Source organism: Ambystoma mexicanum, chromosome 4p (genome assembly GCF_040938575.1).
Source record: "Ambystoma mexicanum isolate Mex_15411 chromosome 4p, UKY_AmexF1_1, whole genome shotgun sequence".
Classification (NCBI taxonomy): Eukaryota; Metazoa; Chordata; class Amphibia; order Caudata; family Ambystomatidae; genus Ambystoma; species Ambystoma mexicanum.
In genome coordinates, this window is record NC_090927.1 from 965,761,087 (window position 1) to 965,780,383 (window position 19,297).

At 40.9% G+C, this 19,297-nt stretch overlaps 1 protein-coding gene across 7 annotated transcripts in view; it reads left to right on the plus strand.

Annotated features, from left to right (window-relative positions):
- Positions 1-18,906, plus strand: part of MCHR2 (melanin concentrating hormone receptor 2) — a 2,016,060-nt gene extending 1,997,154 nt beyond the window's left edge. For all 7 annotated transcript variants that reach the window (XM_069606534.1, XM_069606536.1, XM_069606532.1 and 4 more), the window contains one exon: positions 17,867-18,906. In XM_069606534.1, the coding sequence (XP_069462635.1) occupies positions 17,867-18,191 (325 nt within the window). In that variant the 3' untranslated portion in view covers positions 18,192-18,906. The remainder of the gene's footprint in view (positions 1-17,866) is intronic.
- The last annotated feature ends 391 nt before the right edge of the window (positions 18,907-19,297 follow it).

The window sequence follows — 19,297 nt, forward strand, 5'->3', positions numbered from 1 at the left end:
ATCTTAATTTAATTTGTCCAATGGCTCCACATCGTCCCTTACTTCCAATGTTAACAAGAACATTTTAAAAATAGTCAAATAAAAAAAACTTTGAATTCAAAATATTTCAATTATACTCCATTTTTATAATACCTTTTTCAAAAACACCAATCAAAGGTTCTTTTTTCATGCAGGTTATACCATGAATACATTTATGTACGTGTTCAAGGTTTTTCTGGGTATCATGAAAATCACCAGAAACTGAGTATGTGAAAGTTTACTTACATGTTGTGAATATTTACTTTGGTATGTTTGTTTTTTATTAGATAACGTAGATTTTTAACGTGTTATTGTTTTTAATAACATTATGAATGCATATTTTAAATTCCATGGCATTCTTTCTTTTATGGTAATCTGCTCATCATTACATTCAAACCATAATATACTTTCTATTTTATAACTGGTTCCACAAATAGAAACTTGTATAGTTTGTAATTAAAGTGTTTACTTTTATAACAGGAACACTAGGCCTCATTACAGGTCTGGCGGTAAGAAACAGCAATTACCGGCATGCCGGTACTAGTGTGTCCGTGTTGCACTATGCCCGTAATCAACGGGTGGTTACGAGTCTGCATGCATGCATGTACCGGCATGCCGGTAACGGGAGCACTGCCATGCCTACAAGGACCATACAACCCACGATAGCAGCATCAGTGAATGCGCAGAGACCTCCGACGGCAAAACTGAATCCGATAAGAACAGCACCGCTCACACTGGTACCGCTAATGCCGGTACCGGTATCACAGCCACCGGAAGCAACGTCATCGCGCCGGAACGGGAAATGCGCAGGCGGCCATCTTTGAAAATACAATCCATTGCCATCCACTGCAGACAGGACGTGGTCCAGAAAACACACCACCCTGCCTGCCAGATCATGTCTAAGGCAACCAGAAAACGTACCACTCGCCTGCGAAAACCAAGGTTCAGTTATGATGAACTGAACATGCTCACAGATACTCTCGTCGAGCATTCCAACGTAGTGTTCTGCGCTGACTTTGGCCGTGCAGTGCAAATCAGGAAAAAAAACATATGGGAAGAGGTGGCCAGGAAGGTTTCTGCCATGGGGACAACTCCACGCAGCGTGAAGGACTGTAGGAAGAGTTGCGATGACCTGCGGCTGCGAGTGAGAAACATCCTGTCTACCAAACGCAGCCAGGGGCAGGCAACAGGTGGCGGACCTGCCTCACCCATGACGTTGGCACAGTGGGAAGAGACGTGTAGCTCCGTCATGGATATGGAGGCAATTGAAGGGGACGGTGACGGTGATTAACCCTTTGCACAATGCAGAAATCAACACACACACCTGATGTCCCAAATGGGAAGTAGATGGGAGCAAATACATGGCCCATAAGCACCACCCAAACACATCCCTAAACCAAACACCACATCACAGCCACAAAAACACACAAACAATCCCAATGCCACAAACAAAATGACCACACAATTGCACACACAAACAACATGTGCATGCATACACACACACACACACACACATCCCTGTTGAGATTCTGGCATCACCACCGTCCCATGAAATTGCATGCTGCACGCCTCTCCACAACCAAATGCGCACTTGATACACAACCAGCAGCACATGGCACACAGCCGCTGAGCCATGGCTACAGCACAGAAGCCACGAGACCCCTGTAGGTCACCCAACAAACACCATGGACATCATGGCAGTCCGAGAAGGATGCCAATACAATTCCCCCCCAATCCTGGAAGCACCATGTGTTCCCCACCCGACCTGCTGAGGCAGTGAAACCGAGCCTTCAACACACCAAAGGTCTGCTCTATCACCACTCAAGTGCGTTTATGTGCACGATTGTAGTCCTCGTTGTGCCGGTTCAGTGGATGCCTGACAGGGGTGAGGATTCATGGCTTCAGGAGATAGCCAGCGTCACCTGCATGGGAGCAAATTAATTGTGATTGTGAGTATTCATGCCATCCCATGTGTGCACTGCCTGTACATTGTTCATATCCATATGCAATACATTTCCAATGTCAGCTATTGCCATCACATCTGTGCACATATCAGGCCTGTGTACTACTCGGCAAGCCATGGTGGGGGGCATGGGTGATGCACACTACTAAGGGACCTTGATATGAGATACGCCACGCACCCAGATGAAGTGTAAAGGTCCATGATGTACTCACATGTGAGGGGTGTGTGGCAGGAAATGATTCGAAATGCATGTCAAGCACTGTATGATGCGTTTGGCTGAAGGCCCACATGATACAGGTGGGTTTTACAATCATGCTTTCAATGATTCGATGACGCCATGCATATGTCCGCCAACACCTTCACCCATGAGACCATGGCACGATGTGATTGGTGGTAAGGTCTACCAGTGTAGGGATTCGTCCCTTTACTGGTGCAGGGTGTCAACTGGCATGCTGGTACTACCCCCACCCAATTCACCCCATGGCTCAGGAAGCAGGCAGGTTGCATATGCATGTGGTCCCACCAAAATGATCACCATGGCCCTGTGGTCAGACTTACCCAACAGCCAGGCATGTCGGGCAGCATGTCATTCCATGTAGCAGGGGATCATGGAGTTCCACAGCCCCATTGAATCATGTGTGGATCCTGGGTATCTGGCACAACAATGTATTATCATCTTACTTGCATTACACACCATCTGGACATTGATGGAGTGGTATTGCTTCCGATTGCATTACACCATCTCCACGGCATGCCCGACTACCAAATCCACATGGCTGCAGTCAAAGGCACCAATGACGTTAGGCATGCCTGCCAGTGCATGGAATGCAATTTTGGTGTCATTCACCTCCTGTGCAGTCCGTGATAGGGATATGTAGGCACTTGCATGTTTTTGGAGTGCATCCAGCACCTGGTTCAGCATACCGGAAAAACATGGCTGCGAGATGCCATGCAGCTGCCCCACTGCCCCACTGTGTGCTGGTAGGTGCCTGTGGGCAGGAAGTGGAGCACACACACTACCTTCAGCAGTGGTTGGATGGTGGTGCGGATGCTGATCAGGCTGACCAGGTCATCATGTAGGAGATCCACAATGTTGGTGATGGTGTCCAGGCGGTACAGGGTGTGGATGTCTGCAGCGGTTAAGTTGAATGGACTGGCCCTTATGCGAGGGATTGGTGGCTGCCTGCAGGGAACAACTGCCTGCACTGGCAGCATTTGCTGGGCCAGTCTCACCCTCCTTCTCCTCCTCCTCCTTCGTCTCCTCTGTAGTCCCTGGTGTAATGCCTGCTCAATGAGTAGCAGTGCAGACATGTCCTCCAGCCCCTGTATGGCAACAGCTAGAGGAATAATTTTGGTCTTGGAAGGTGTGTGGGTGTGCTCCTTTTGTGCTGGGAAGACTCCATTGCCTACACCTGTGCTGACTGTGTGCACCTGTGGCAGGTCTGAGCACAGAAGATTGCCATGAATGCCTGTCCCGCGATGCTGGTGTTAACGGTATCATGGTGGCTCTTCTTACCAGCATCTGGATGCCGGTAAGTGCACGTCTGTGTGACTCGGAATGTCCTCTTCCTTGCGGCATGGCGGTGTTACTGGCAAGGCAGCCGTGTGGCCGCGCAGTCTGGTATGGTGGTGGACGGCCGCAGCGGGTCCCTGTCGATGCTGTGCTATATAAATGCTGGTAGGACCGGCATTACAGGTCGTGATGGCCCGGTCTGCTAAGCGATGCCGGTATTGCCTTACCGGTATCATTATTACCGGACCACAAACCTTGTAATGAGGCCCACATCTTAATACAATTAAAATAAGGTCGTTAGAACGATGTGTAACTTTATTTTTTTTGTTAAATTGGTTGGTCACAGCATACACAAGTGTCATTTGTAAGACTTTTTGTGAACAGATCTTTATCTGGGATCTTGTTAAAATTAGGAATATGTAATAGGAGAATATTTAATTATAGGTTACATGTTTGAAAAATTACAAGACATGCACTAATTTATAATTATATAATTCATACCTTTTGTATTTTTTATTTTTTTTGCAGCTATAAATACATTTTGAAATATTGCCAGCAGTAATTTATTAGGATCTTATTGCTGCTTGGTGGTAAAAATACATTTGTTATAAAATGTTATCAATTTCTGTAAGTACAGAAGTGCAACTATGTGCTTTTTGTGAATTGCTAGCAATGCCACTAATTAATCATTGTACTGATAACATAAAATTATTGTTACTTATAAGGTTTAGTTGATCAACAAAAGGTTGTACTTTTAACAGCATGTACTAAGTTACATTAGCTGAACAATTCACTGCAGTGCCATTAATAAAATCCAGAGGGCTATTTGTAGAACTGTTAGCTGGCCAACATTACTTTGTTTTACAGATGTATTAAGGTTTTTACTTTTGTTAGGTTTGGGATTTATTTGTTGCAATTTGAAAGTGTTCTTTTACATTTTGATGTTACTGTTTTTACCTTTATTTGTGTGTCAATTGGTGGTAGGTGATTAGCATTCATTAGACAACAGTCTGTTATGTTCTTTTGTATATGAAATGTGAGCTGTGATTTTTGTGTACATCCATTTTTAATATAAATAAACCAGTGAGTATTTACATGCGTGACAAAGAAATGTAACTCATTCCATCTGTAAAATGTTTCGATCCTATATATACTAAGGCTGTATTTACACTTAAACATTGAGATGTATGTATTGTTACTGCATATGTTTGAGTTACTACAAATTGTTTGAATACTACATGAATGTATTTTAAAAGTTGAAAGCATACAGTAATTATTTTTATGTCTTGCACTTCATTAATGTTATCACGTTTGATTGCAATATATTCAATGAATACATTGCTAGTATGGTTTTTCAAAACAATTATAAAACCTATACTTCCATTGACTAAGGCTTCTTCTACACACATATTTCTTTTTTTTAAATTACTTTGGCATTTAAACAAACATTCAAACAACTATCAAGACCAGCATGTTGTAATTCTCTGAACCGTAAAATTATTTAAAACATTTTGAGCATTTTCTTGCTTCTTTTTAGTCATCGCAGACTGTTCTGCTTTGGCTTGCAGTGAAATAATATTTTGATTTTCTTTAGAAATCATTTGACAATTACATTTTTCATATTGTGCTAAAGTTCACAAAGTAAGACATATTGTCACTGAGGTTGTGAGTAGAGGTTAGTGTGCCTGTCCTGTATTTGTTAAAAAGTGGAATATACTAAGCTGTGTTGCAGCGGAACTTAAATAACAAAGGAACATTTTGCTTTTTAAAGGACACATTTTTTTTTACTTTTATTTGATTATTTTCCTTTTTATTAACAACATAAAGTTGTGTTTTTGTAGGTGGAGACAAAGGTCAATTCAGTTATACTTGTGTTGGGAAAGGACAATTTGGTTTTGTAAAGGACAATTTTGATTTGCTTATATTTTATTATTAACTTTGTTGTAACAAAAGACAACTTTATTTCACTTTTATTGTACAAAAGAGAATTTGGTTTTACTTTTGTTCCCTTTGCACATTTGTTTAGTAAATGTTTTCATTTGTTATCACAGTAAATTGTACTCTATGATTTATGATGATGTTTATGTTTTTCCTTTTTCTCATGATGTCCCGATTAGGTTTTCACCTCTAAAAAAGAGAGCCATGTTATCATAGAAGAAAATGTGTATTTTAGTGACAATATAATTATTTTCACATTGGTAATTGTATTTAGTATTGTAAAGAATGTAATATGTAATATGTGACAAATTGTTAAAACGTGATATTTATATTATTTTTTAAATAAAATCTTTTGTTAAAACTCAAATAGTTGTATTTTGTGCACAAAAGGTGCATTTGTAGTTAGCATGCAAATAATTAAATGCTTGGTAATTTGAATGCTAATACTATACATACAGTAGGGGTGACTAAATGTACATAAAAATTACATGTATACTTGTTCAATGTAAAGTGTATCGAAGGGAAGCTTACACACCAGTTGAAGCAATTAAGCCTATAAAGCATACAAACAGCTTAAACCTGCAAACTCCAGTTCATATTTACACAGTCACTGTTATCATTACTACGCTGCTAATAAAAAAGTTTGAGAACTGTACATTGCTTATTTTATGTGTACATTATCGGTAAACAAATGTACATTATAATTGTTAGAACACTTTTTGAAAATTAAGTGTACCTAGTGGATGGTTATTGAGCATATACACCTATTGAACCAATAAATGTTAACAATAATCCAATGTCTCTGAAGGTAGAAATAGTATGCTAATACATACATTCACTGTATTCAGTTAATCTTTGATGAGATATAATTATCATGACACGTGTTAAATGTGTGGTGTGCCTAAATGATGGTTATTGAGTGTGCACATCGGTTTAAGCTGTAAAGTGTTTCAATCATCCAAATTATTAAATGTATAAAACATATGCTACTAGATAATATTTATTGTGATGTAATTAACAGGACAGTAATATTTTGGCTACCTAATGGGCGGTTATTGAGCGAATAAACCTGTTGAAGTGATAAAGCATAAACACTTGTTGCATACACGCCTACTTAAACTGTAAAGCGTATGAAGTGTACAAAGTAGTTAAACATACACATAGTATGCAACAGCATACATTTGTATTTGTATTTAATAGGTAGTGCAATGTACTTAATGGGGCACTTGTTAATATGTAGTTTGCCTAATGGATAGTTATTGAGCATACAAACTATTCAAGCGATAACGCGTATAACGTTATTGGATGTATGAATAGTAGGCATATACTTACATTCATATGTTGTGTTGATGTTAAGTGCAATATTGTATTACAAAATAAATAACAAGTATGGTTTGTTTTTATTGTTTAACAAAGTTAACATATAAGTAATTATTCCATTCACTAATAAATGTATATTTTACATTAAATCTTTGACTTACCTGCCTCCGTAGCTAGAACATCAAAAGCAGTTGACATTTTAGAATTTGCTGAAATAAAGAAGCATACATTTACTTTTACAAAATTATTGATTTTATAAGTTCCAAATTATTAGTAATACTACGGGATGTATTTGTTCAATTATTTGAAAGGTTTGAAAAGGGTATTTACTTTGCATCTGCAAGGGACACCACCTTCAATCACAATGTTTACTATTGTTAAGTGGTATGGTTGTCAAGGTAGCATGTTTGGGTGTGGTTAAAAGCAAAAATGGCATGTGCATTTGTTGTGAAGCAAGTTCTGTGAAGAATTTCTGTGTGTTCATTGGTGATTACCATATCAATATCACTGTAGTTTACATTACACATGCACAGTTAGTTATAGTTGGCATGTGCGTATGTGAGCTAAAAAGTAAAACATAGTAATTTGGCATTTTCTATCAACAAAAGTGCTAGGCTCATTTACAAGCAAATATGTTGTGAATGTATTATTTGTAGAAGCATATATTTTCAAATGTTATAATTCATAAATGTTCAACATTTTTGAAGCAATTATATGCATCTGCAACATCACTGTGTTTAACAATACACATGTGCTTGTTGTTGCCAAGTCCCAAACTGTGCAGCATAATGGCAGTGAGCATGTGCACAATGTTTCTGTGACATTGCACGTATGCTTGTTTTTACATGCATACACGGTGCAGCGTAATTACATTGAACAGGAGCACAATGTTTCTGTAGTAATATGTGCATTCTTTACATTAGGCATGTGCACCTTCTTAACTCTCGCACATGCGTATGAGCATTGTGGTAGTGGATTATTTAATTTAGTGTTTAACTTTATGTAAAATAGAACAACTGGTTAGTGTATAAGCAAATGTGGTGTGTATGTGTGCACATTTTGCTGTTTGTATTTAATTTATTTGGTTGAGTGCATATGTGTGTTGGTGCAGTGTGATTATAGTATACATGAGCACAATCTTTGGATAGTAAATTGTAGGTATGAAATGTTTGAAATGCGCGTAAGTATATTGTTATGTACCTAACGTATATAACTCATGCGTTTGTTCTTACTTTACGTTCTGCAAGCGCATATGTAGAGAAGTCGCTTTTGCAGTTTAAAGCTAAAATGGAAGAATAGGTAAGTTTTCTAAAAAAAATGTTGTATGTATACATTTCTGTACTTGTGTATGTTGTTGGAAGTATTATATTTGTTTTTTTAAGGGAAACACTGTGGTAATTATTGGTGATTACTGGATTTTTTGACTTCAACATTATGTAACACTAGTGTTGAATCTCCTACCATTACAGAATGTGAATGACTAATGGCATGGATATCGCAGTGCCAAATGGGAAGACATAGGGCCTCATTACACGGACGGCGGTAAGGGATTACCGGTACCGGTAAGGGCACCGGTACTGGTAAACCCTTACCGCCTTACTAGGAGGTTCCTTTGTGGGTAGGTACTTTAACGCCTGCTGTTTAGCAGGCGTTAAAAACCAACCCGCAAAGGGACCAGGGTGCTAATTACGGTACCGCAATTTGTGGCACCGTAATTAGCGCCTTCCCCATTCCCATAGAGCCCTATGGGGCAAAAATGGAAATGGGGAAGGGCAATGGGGGAAGGGGGAATTACAGCCCCGCCAACCTTGAAATAGGGCGTTAATTCCCCTTTCCACCAAGGCGGTGCCAGTATTTTACCGGCATGGACCAAGGTGCTAATAGCAGCTTGGTCCTCCGCCTACAGTGTAATGAGGCCCATAGTAGAGAAGCATTTTCACTATAGTGACAGTATCAAAATATCAAATGTAATTTTGTTACACTCTGGAGGAAATGATTTAGGATGGAAGAGAGGAACAGAAATATGTTATCAAATGAAAAATTACATATTACTCCTAGTAGGATTGTTTCCAAGAACCAAAATTGTATTGTCATGCTTAATTGCATTTACAATTTGGATATGTACAAGTGTTAATCATCTGAAAATGTATCATTCCAGAATAACTGTAAATAGTTGCATTTATAAATTGTTGGTGGAGCCAGGCCTACATTGTATACTTTACCACAACATAAAAAGTCAAAATCCAACAATTTTTAAAGTTGATGTAGTGCATTTAACCAATGAGGGGAACAGTTGATTTTTAGCCAGTATTATTGAAGGCCTTCTTAATATTTTGCATTGGTGGGCTGCTTTACTTTTGTTTGTTGTAATGTTGGCTGATTTACTTTTATATGTTGTATTGTATACAAACACCTTACCCATGGTTGTTTTATCTTTAATAAAGTGTTATGTATTTCCTTGCTTTAGCGTACGTTGTAATTTGCATGTATTGGGTGTGTGTGCATATGTTATGTGTTTTCATGATAATGTTGTCTGCATTTTGATGCTTTACTGTCTTGCAGGTTTCATATGTGGTGTGTACTGTATGTTGTAATGTGTACACACTGGTGTTGTGTGTGTGTGTATGTGTCTGCATTATAATGTCTTCATTTTGTTGCTTTATTATCTGTTGTACTGCATACACAGTTGTGGTGTATGGGTCTGGTTTATGGGTGGTTTGTTATATGGTGCCTGTTGTTCTTGTACTGTGTGCACAGTTTGGGTGTATGCGTATGGGTTTCGTGTGGTTTGTATGTTTGGCGTATGTTGGTCATATGTTTAGTTTTTATGCATGCATCATATATAGGGTGGTCGGTCAAAAGACCGAAAAAAAAATCTCGAAATACAATAATCTCGAATCCAAAATCCCGAAAAAAAAAGTCGAATTTTTTATTTATTTAATTATATGCTTTTTTGGGGTCAGGTAAGTAAAAAAAATGGGTTAAAATAAAAAAAAAATAGAAAAAAGGGGGTTTGGGGGGGGAACCCCCCCATTTCGAACAAAAAACGTCATTAAAAAAAAATTCGACTTTTTTTTTTCGAGATTTTGGATTCGAGATTATTGTATTCGGGATTTTTGTTTTCGGTTTTATTACTATAAACCCATATATAGATTCATTCAAAATTTTGATTTGGCAACATTGTTTGCTGTGTTTATGTGGCATGTGGTTTATCATATTGCATGTGGTATTCTTCTTAACAGGTTGTTTGTATTTGTTTCTGACAGAAACTTTATCATCATGATATGATATGATAATGCATTTATAACGTGCCTATACACAAGTGTTTCAAGGTGTGATGAGGCAAGGAAGGGGAAACAGAGGGAAGAAAGAGACAGCGATCTTACTAGGCCAGGTGACATTGAGATCGCGCAAGTGCAGGGAAGGGGGAAGGGGAAAAGTGCAGGGGGAAGGGGGAGCGTGCAGTGCAGTGCATAGGATTAACAGTAAAATGAATAAGAAAGACAATAAACAAAAGTACGGCCAGCTGGTGGCAAGGGTAAGTACAGACATCATATGTCAAGGGCTTGTAGGGGGCTTAAGGGATACAGAACAGTCCCCGAGTGCAAGGGTTGCCAGAGGTATGTCAAGGGCTTGTAGGGGACTTTAGGGATACAGAACAGTCCCTGAGTGCAAGGGTTGCCAGAGGGCGCAGAGCAGCTGTGCAACTGGCAGGGAGGGGACTTGGGCCCAAGATCAGAGGGTAACCAGGTAACCAGTGTAGTTTAAGCCAGGAGATCAGCAGGGGAGAGGAGGAGAGAAAGCAGAAGCACAGAGGAAAGTTTTGAGGTGCTTCCGGAACCGTAGATGGTTCGCCTCAAGTTTCAGAGAGGCAGGGAGACTGTTCCAGAGGGAGGCCCCAGCAGAAGAAAGAAATCTACCACCAATCTGTTGCTTGGAGAAGTGACTGACCCTGAAGGTGTTGGAGGCAGATAAGCAAAGAGCTTGAGAAGGAAGATATTTAGGAAGAGATAGTTGAAGATATTGAAGTCTCAGGCCCCTAAAGGCCTTGTGGACAATGCAGAGAGTTTTGAATTTAATCCTCACTGCCACTGGGAGCCAGTGTAGAGATTTCAGTCCTGGAGAGAAACGATACCTGGGCTTGAGGCAAAGGACAAGTCTCGCAGTCCTGCTTTGGATGAGTTGCAGAGGGCAGTCAGTAGAAGCAAGCAGATTTAGAAAGAGGTTGTTGCAGTAGTCCAGACTAGCGAGAACCAGAGCTCTGGAGACAGTGAGCCTCTTGGGGAAGGAGAGGAAAGGAAGAATACCTCTGAGGAGGTGCAGCTGGTAGTGTGACTTCTTAGAGACATAAGAGATGTCAGGAGAGAAGGAGAGTGTGGAGTCGAAGATGACCTGGAGGTTTTTAGCCTCACAGGTGGGAGCAGGAAGAGGGCCAAGAGAGGCCAGCCAGAGAGTGACAGGAAAGGAGGGAGCAGATGTGCCAATGAGAACAATCTCGGTCTTACTGGTATTAAGGCAGAGACCATTGGCGGCACACCACTCCTGGATAGCAGACAGACCTTCAGAGGTGAGAGAAGGAGAAGAGGTGGGCACGAAGTCTCAGGTATTGGTTGAACAGCCACGGAGAGAGGTTAGACCCCTGGGGAAAACCGCATGTAGAGATAGAGATAGAGGAGAGGAAGGACCCAAGTTGGACCTGGGAGGGTTGGTTGGAGAGGAAAGAAGTCAGCCAAGCCAGGGCCTGATCGGTGATACCCAGGTTATCAGGGGGTGTTGGAATCAAGGTTGTAGAGCAGGTCTTCGCAGATGTGCAGGAGAGCGGTTTCTGGGCTTCTTGCAGCTCTGAAGAGCCAGACTGATGGTCATGGAGACAACCAACAGATTCAGTGTGAACAGTAAGCTGGGAGATGGCCAGCTTTTCCAGGAGTTTGCCCAGGAAAGGAGTAATTAATATTGGGTGATAGTTAGCCAGGCAGGAAGGGTCGGCAGGGGGTTTCTTAAGAAGAGGGTGCACAAGGGAGTACTTCAGGGGGGAAGGGAAGATTCCAGTGGCGAAGGAGTGATTGCAGAAGTCAGCCAGAGCAGGAGCCAGGTTGTCAATGTGATCCTTGATGGTTTTGGAGGAACAGGGGTGAACCTGTTTAGAGGAGACTTTCATAGATCGGACTTGTCTAGAAACCTCATCTGGGGAGAATAGGGGAAAGGCATAGAAGGAGGGAGGAGAGGTACCCAAAGAAGGGCCAAAGGAAGAGCAGACAGTAGAGGGAGGAGGTGAAGAGGATGCACATGCAGCATAAAAAGATACATTTTAAATCACTAATATCTCAAGATATTCTATATTTGTAATGCTCCAATCCGAGACGAAATCTAGGTGGATGCCAACATTTGTGAAAATCTAAGCAGCCAATTTTGAGATGTTTTGGGCACTTGGGCTGAAATTCTTTTTTTTTTCTATAGGAGAACCCTATGTAAAAAGCTGTTCAAAATGCGATCAAAGTAAAAACATTTTTAAACTATGAAGCCATTAATCTACAAATTGACATTTTGCATGCACAGGTGGCTGCCTCAGAATATTACTGTGGAATATTATCTGTTTTCTCATGCCAGGGTTCTAAAGTTATTGAGAAAATATATTTTCTGAAGCTCCAAAGAGACTCCACAAAGTCTTTTATTTGCAAGCTTTCGTAATCTTCAGATTACTTAATCAGGCATAGGATGAATGTGGCTTTCGCAATAGCAGAGCAGCTCAATGATTCGCCTCTGGAATGTCTTATCTGTTTGTGTCTGTTGCTGATGTGTTTCCTTCACAAGGAGCCTTACAATTCAGAGATTCCGTCAAGCATTCCAGTCACCAAGGTGTAAATGAAGCACTGAAAACGACATGCAAGCAGGCAAGAGAAAATAAAACAGTGCTGGGCCGCTCTCACTGAGGAATGAACGAACAGAGTAGTGCCATACAAACCAACTGAAGGCTGACTATGTTTTAGACACAGTTGCATATTCATCTCCAGTAAGCCTTCTGCCTACCTACTTATTAACTTGGGATAGGAAACGCAGCAAGTCACTTTTTGGGTGATTGTATTTAGGCCATTATTCATGCTGTTGCTCACACTTCAGTATTGTGCTCCTGAAGGCCAATACATAGGAGGAACCATTAGTAATGTTTTGGCTCTTTGGCAGGTGAAGGTTGGTATGAAAAGGATACTGCCATATTGAGAGTGTGCTTTTCTATATTTCGGTGGGTAGGGAACTCTTTGGCATAAAACAGGTGCACTAACCAACCTCTGGGAAGCTTGTGGGGCAGGGCATTTGAGTCCAGCAACATAACATTGTATCAAAAAGGCAGATATGGCTGGGGATGTGTCAGTCAAGTGTCATTAAAGAGCCCTCGAAAAATGATTTAGGAAAAAACATGTATATCTGTTTGACCTTTGGTTCTCTATGGGTGCAAAGAATGGGATTTTGTTATTCGCGGTAGCGTCTCATGAAGCTGCAATGTCTAGTCAAACCATTTTCAAGTATATTGAAAATCTTCATGCATTTGTATTCAAATGTTTTTTGGGAATTTTCTGTCCTAAAGTTACCTTTCAGCACAGCACATTTTAAAGTCATTGATGGCTTAATTTGGTTCCAAAAAGTGTTGACTGATTGGTGTGCCCTTACTTTGCCTTTAACGTTTTGTCTGGGTAGATTCATCTGCCTATGTAGTTGATGGCCAGTTTCCCCAACATAGTAGCTCTCCCACAAGGGACATTTCATACGCATAATTACATAGACAACATTGCTCGTTGCATATGTCATACTTCCTGTAATTGTATAATCCTGCCCCTTGTGGGCAGCATGTACCTCTGGCACCACACCATCAACCCCAGCGCCACCCTCTCAACACATCTCCATGCAGCAGTGAATGCTAGCAGTGGAAAAAAGGCAAATGCAAGTCGGCATCAGCCACCATTGTGCCAGAGACCCCCACCCCTCAATTGCCAGTGCATCCCCACCTCCATCGATATGTGGCACCAAAACAGTCACAGTAGCGACCATGACAACATCAGCTTGTGTCTCTGAGGCTCGAACTACCACTGTGCAACCTCTTGGACAACAGTGCCTGTAGAATCCCAGGACACCATCCCACAGACTCCGGTCATCACAAGGTGTGTGCCTCATCAGCTGGACTCTCCTCTACTTCCTTCCCCGTCCCTTCTCACCACCACGTCATTGCCCTTCTCCAGTGCCCAGGCTGTGCAGTGGCATCATGATCAGGATAGTGATTCCACTCCTGATGATGATGGCACTGCAGATGGTGAGCCTCATGAATCTTTAGAGGAAATGCCCCATGACCCACCATCACCAGTCACCCAAAACTACTTGACATGATCTGGCAGGGTCTTACTTAGACGGAGCAGAGGCAGAAGCACATAGAGAAAATACAAAAGAACTCGAACTAGTAGACAAAGGTAAGGATGACAGAATGCACAGGTGATTTTTAACTTGGTTTCAATTCCCAAGATTTTATTATTTTATTCAAACAAAAAATGCTATGTCTAAAAACATATTAAACATTTCCTGCAACATTATGGCCCATTCACTTTTCATTCATTCACATGCATACTATTCTCATCAATCTCTCATTCCACAATTCATTCTTTGAAAAAATGGTCTGTATATAAAAAACAGTTAAACATCGGTTATATCTCCATGTGATTGCAATTCATTATAAAGCATCCCCACAAATTTGGGGTATCACAACAGTCTGTGTTCTCTTATTCCCACAGATTCACGTCGACACGTGTTTCAGTTGCTCTCTGCAAGCATCACCAATAATGCTCTCTCTGTACGGCAACCTTCTTCAGGACAAAACAACCCATTTTTCAGGCACATATATTGGCATGGGCCACACCATCTATAAAAATATATAAAACACTACATAAGTATTGGGCACTCCCGTCAATCCTTTTCAAATTATTTAATTGCATATTAATATGGTATGCTTTAAAAATATGTAAAGCATCATCCGACTCACCTCCTATCCGATGGAATCAGGAGGGGCAGGATGTAGTATTAGATTTCAGCACATCTCAATTGGAATCTCGAGGATGATTGTCCTCTGATCTAAGGGGTTAAGGCATATACCTATTACCATCTGTTATACCCAATTTGTTTGATCACAAAAGCCAACATTATTTATATGTTTTTAGTAAATCACAATCAGTATCCATAAATGGAAGTACAGGGCTCTGTCACTTACTCAAAAGTGGAAAAAGCCATGATCTGCAATGTTAATTCGTTTTGGGCGCTTTATTGGATGGAAAAAGTGGCTTCTAATTTCGAGGCTTCCCTTCTTTCCACACCTTGTGTATGGTTCATCTAGTGGTTAGATTTTGTCAGGTACGTGAGTCTGTAAAAATATATACAGAGAACTTAGTTATTTTACTCCGTATGACTGATGTTATTGAGTATAGAAGTATCTAACTTCATGTTTAAACATTTTCCCTTTTACTGTTTAAAATAGCACTAGTGCTCCCAATTGTCAAGATGGGGGCGCGCGAGCCTCTAGTAATTGATTCAAAGGCAAACCAGAACCTTATTGTTTTGTGGAACGCATCAATCTCTGATATTTAGGTAAGAAACAGTCAGTGTTGTTTCTCGGGCGGCATCATTCTTCAATTATCAACATTATTGCCCGTATTGACTAGTTAGAGGATCAGTGCCTCCCGTTCTTAAAATGACTGGGGCGACACCCTCCCGTATTAAAAGTGCGCGGTTTCTACTTCTGCACCTATTCAAGCAATCATGTCCAGTGGCTGACATGTGTGTTCCAACTTGCCTGATTCTCGCCGTCTGTAAATTCTCCTTTCCGTGTACACCGCAGCGTTCACAATCCAGCTGGCGGGGTCGCGAGTTACCATTGATACGGCTCCTCATGTTCATACGCATAAAAAGAGGACTAGAAAAGCACTCGCGTGCGTGAGGGAGAACCTCCTCACTTCGTAGGCTCTCCATCAACTCGTTATTTTTCGTTTTTTTATTTGTTTTATTTATAGACCATCTCGCTATGGTGTTTCAGCTCCTGTTGTAATAATTAATATTCGCCAAACAACTGGAAGATCGAGATAACAATACCTCTATGTTGGCCATAGAGATAGAAAAAGGACTATTCTGATGTCTATTGCCGGATAATTTCAATCAATTATTACATTCAGCCTTCATGCTATAGACACAGGCCTTCCACTTGTAATATGCATTTTATTTAGATCTGTTTTCAAACAAATGTATATATACATTTGAACTACAAATATATAAAGTATATAAAATACACTGAAATGCGGCATGTTTTACTCAGCATCTGCTATAGGCGTATTTTAGTAAGCGAGCACTCAGTGTTGCACCAACATAGGGAATGCTAGACAGAGCCCCTTGCTCTTTTATTTCCTGTCTGGTGCAGCAAAAGAGATATTTTACATATTTGCAATCAGATGGTTCCATTCCACGGATAAATTCAGACCTCGTTTCACTGTGTCTAGAGTGTATATCCAGCGTTGTTCCTTCTGATGTAAGAGAGTGCCCATGTCACCATCTCTCTTTGACGGCTGTATTACTTGTAACACAAACCATGTTAGGTCTGTGTCTTTATGCCCACATCTCCCAAAATGTTCCACAAGAGGCTTGTCCGCCACTTTATTCCTTATACATGATCTGTGTTCCGAGATACGCTGCCGTACTTCCCTGGTAGTCTTACCTATATATAATAGGTCACAAGGACATCTAATTACGTAGATGGCGTTCTTGGTTTTACAGTTGGTATGTGTTCTGAGTTGCCATTTCACTTGCCTGCAAACTCTGCCCTGGTGCTTATACCATATAAAACTGAACTTGTCATGGTGCAGTAGTTTTCTAATATGTCCAGGGGTTCTTAGAAATAGGGCAAACTTTGCCCTAGTGTTAACACTGTGCAACATTTCACTTGCACTGGTACAACGTTTCTTTGGTAATGGTAATGTTTATTTGTAAAGCGCCAATACACAAAGCAAGTGTTTCAAAGCACTCAAGGAAGGAGGGTACAAGGGGAAAAAACAACAGTCATTCAGAGCCCTTGAATTTCTGAACGATACAAATCTGCACAGGCAGAGTAAGTGCAAATAATACTATTAACAGTGTAAATAACAACAAATAGGTCTGATGACGATTCTGCAGTTTTTCCAAGTGCACTGAGGCACCTCCATGCATGGAGGGGGGGGGGGGGGGTGAAAGACAGATAGATGATCTTCAAAGTATGGTACGTTCTGATCATGCAAGTGCACAGGAGAGGGGAGAGGGGTGGACAGGTGCAGGGGCGTAGTCCAAGTGCACCCAATCTGCCAGAAGCTGGGGTAAGTGCTGAGAGATGCCACTCTCATGGGTCATTGACCAAGTGCAGCAATGATGAGGCAAGTGCATGCCCAGAGGCAAGTACGAGAGGACTGGCAGGGGTGCTAGGGACCTGTGTGACTCTGAGGTACATCCGGCGGTCAGTCAACAAGCTGTGCAGAAAATGAGGGATAGAGCTGAGAGAGAGGTTAGCTGGGTAGAGGGAGAGAGAAGGAAGAGGAGAAGAGGAATGTCTTAAGTAGTTTCTGGACCTTAAGGAGATCAGGCACACGACGGAGGATAGCAGGGAGGCTATTCCATAGGGAGGGCCTAACTGAGGATAAAGATCTCCCTCCAAATCTCTGCTTGGTAGACTGGTTGGGGGTAGATGAGCGGAGTGCTCTGGAAGGACAGTATTTAGATAGGCATTGTTGCAGATAAGTAGGCCCCAGGCCCCAGAAAGCATTGGAGACAATGCAGAGGGTCTTAAACTTTAATATGGCTCCTTGTAAGAATTACCTCTGGTGTTGCAGATTTCCTTGATTGTTCAATCTTAATGCACATCAATGAATTTAAAGTCTTTTAACTGTGTCTTTCAACCTCTACCATAACCTTAATCTTGATTGTTCGAGTTGGACATGGAATTTGACAAAATGTTGCTCAGTATTTTATTTTGGCAATGCGACCTTTACAGAGGATTTTTAATATTTCTGCTTGTTTTTATTTCATTCAATTTAAAACGTTACTCTTTGTTTATTCATTCCTTGTAGCTACAACACCAGCATTCCACGTCAGAGAGTCCTGAGGCTGACTAAGATGGTGCTTGTGTTGGTGGGCGTGTTCATCGTGAGTGCGGCCCCATACCAGGTGATGCAGATAGTGAACCTCCAGATCTCACAGCCCACCCTGGTGGTCTACATCAGCTATTACTGCGCCATCTGCCTCAGCTACGCCAGCAGCAGCATCAACCCCTTCCTTTACGTTATGCTGAGCGGAAACTTTCGAAAAAGACTAACAGAGTGCACCAAAGTCAAGAACAAGATGTCGGAGCGGGAAATTATCAACATTGACAACACTCTAAAGTCAAGCTTTTAGATTGAAGATTGCTTATTGAGTTTGCATTGAAAAATAGTTGATCAGTGTTGTCCTTCATTGGTGAATATTGCAGACGTGGGCTCTGGAGTGCATTGCTTTGCATGGCACATTACTGGAAAAAAGACTTGAGAGATCACGACAATGTATCTTGATACATCAACGTTGTCGTGGAAACCATTGGATGTTGCTATTGCCATTTCAAATTCTATGTTGTTATTTAATATTTATTTTTAAAGAGTTAGAGCTCTATGTTATACTCATAGAATAAGGTCCAGGGATAGAGGGTTCTCCAACTAAGACTGCTTCACCCACAGTATGTGGGGTAAAGTCACAATGGGCAATACTACTACTGTGAATTACCATGTCTCCAGGCATTCCCGTCCAATTAGCTTCTTCCGCCTTGCTGGCTGCCAAATCATACAAAGAGTTTTAAAGAGGAAAGGATGCAATATAGGGACATTGACAGTGGGCTAGGACGAAGGCGTCCCATTGGTCAAAAAACAAGGGATCCAAAACAAAGTCACAAGGAAACAATTTGTTCTAAAGTACAAATGTCAACTTGACAGTTTTCTTATACCCCAACACTAAACCCATTGCCATCACCTATACTGAAACTGCACTGATGTTTTAATGAACGTTTTTAGAATTCGTACCTGATAAATATTTGACATGTATATGAACATCTGTGAATCTTCATAAACAAAAAAGCATTGTTTCCAGCGTATTTTGTTCAGTAATTTTAATTGCAGTTTATGAGGAGAAAGCCAACTCTACAATGTATTCTGATTTTGTTGGTACAGTGCTCAGGCTTCATAGGCTGCTTCAAAATGCCAGGATAGAGGAGCGGGGTGAAATGGGGAGAGGGTATGGTGAATAGAGCACGTGAAAATCAATAGACTACATAAGATTGAATTCAGACGAGGGTAGATGATTTGTACTTTAGCTGCCATGCTGTCTCAAATGTTGGCACCTTTGATGCATAACTGTTCTTGAACATAAAACATTTCCTGAAAATGTTTCAGATGTGCTTTTAAAATATGAACCTGTGCACATTAAAAAAAAGCATTCCAATTGCTAAGTTATTGAACAAGGTTAGTGTGTGCTTC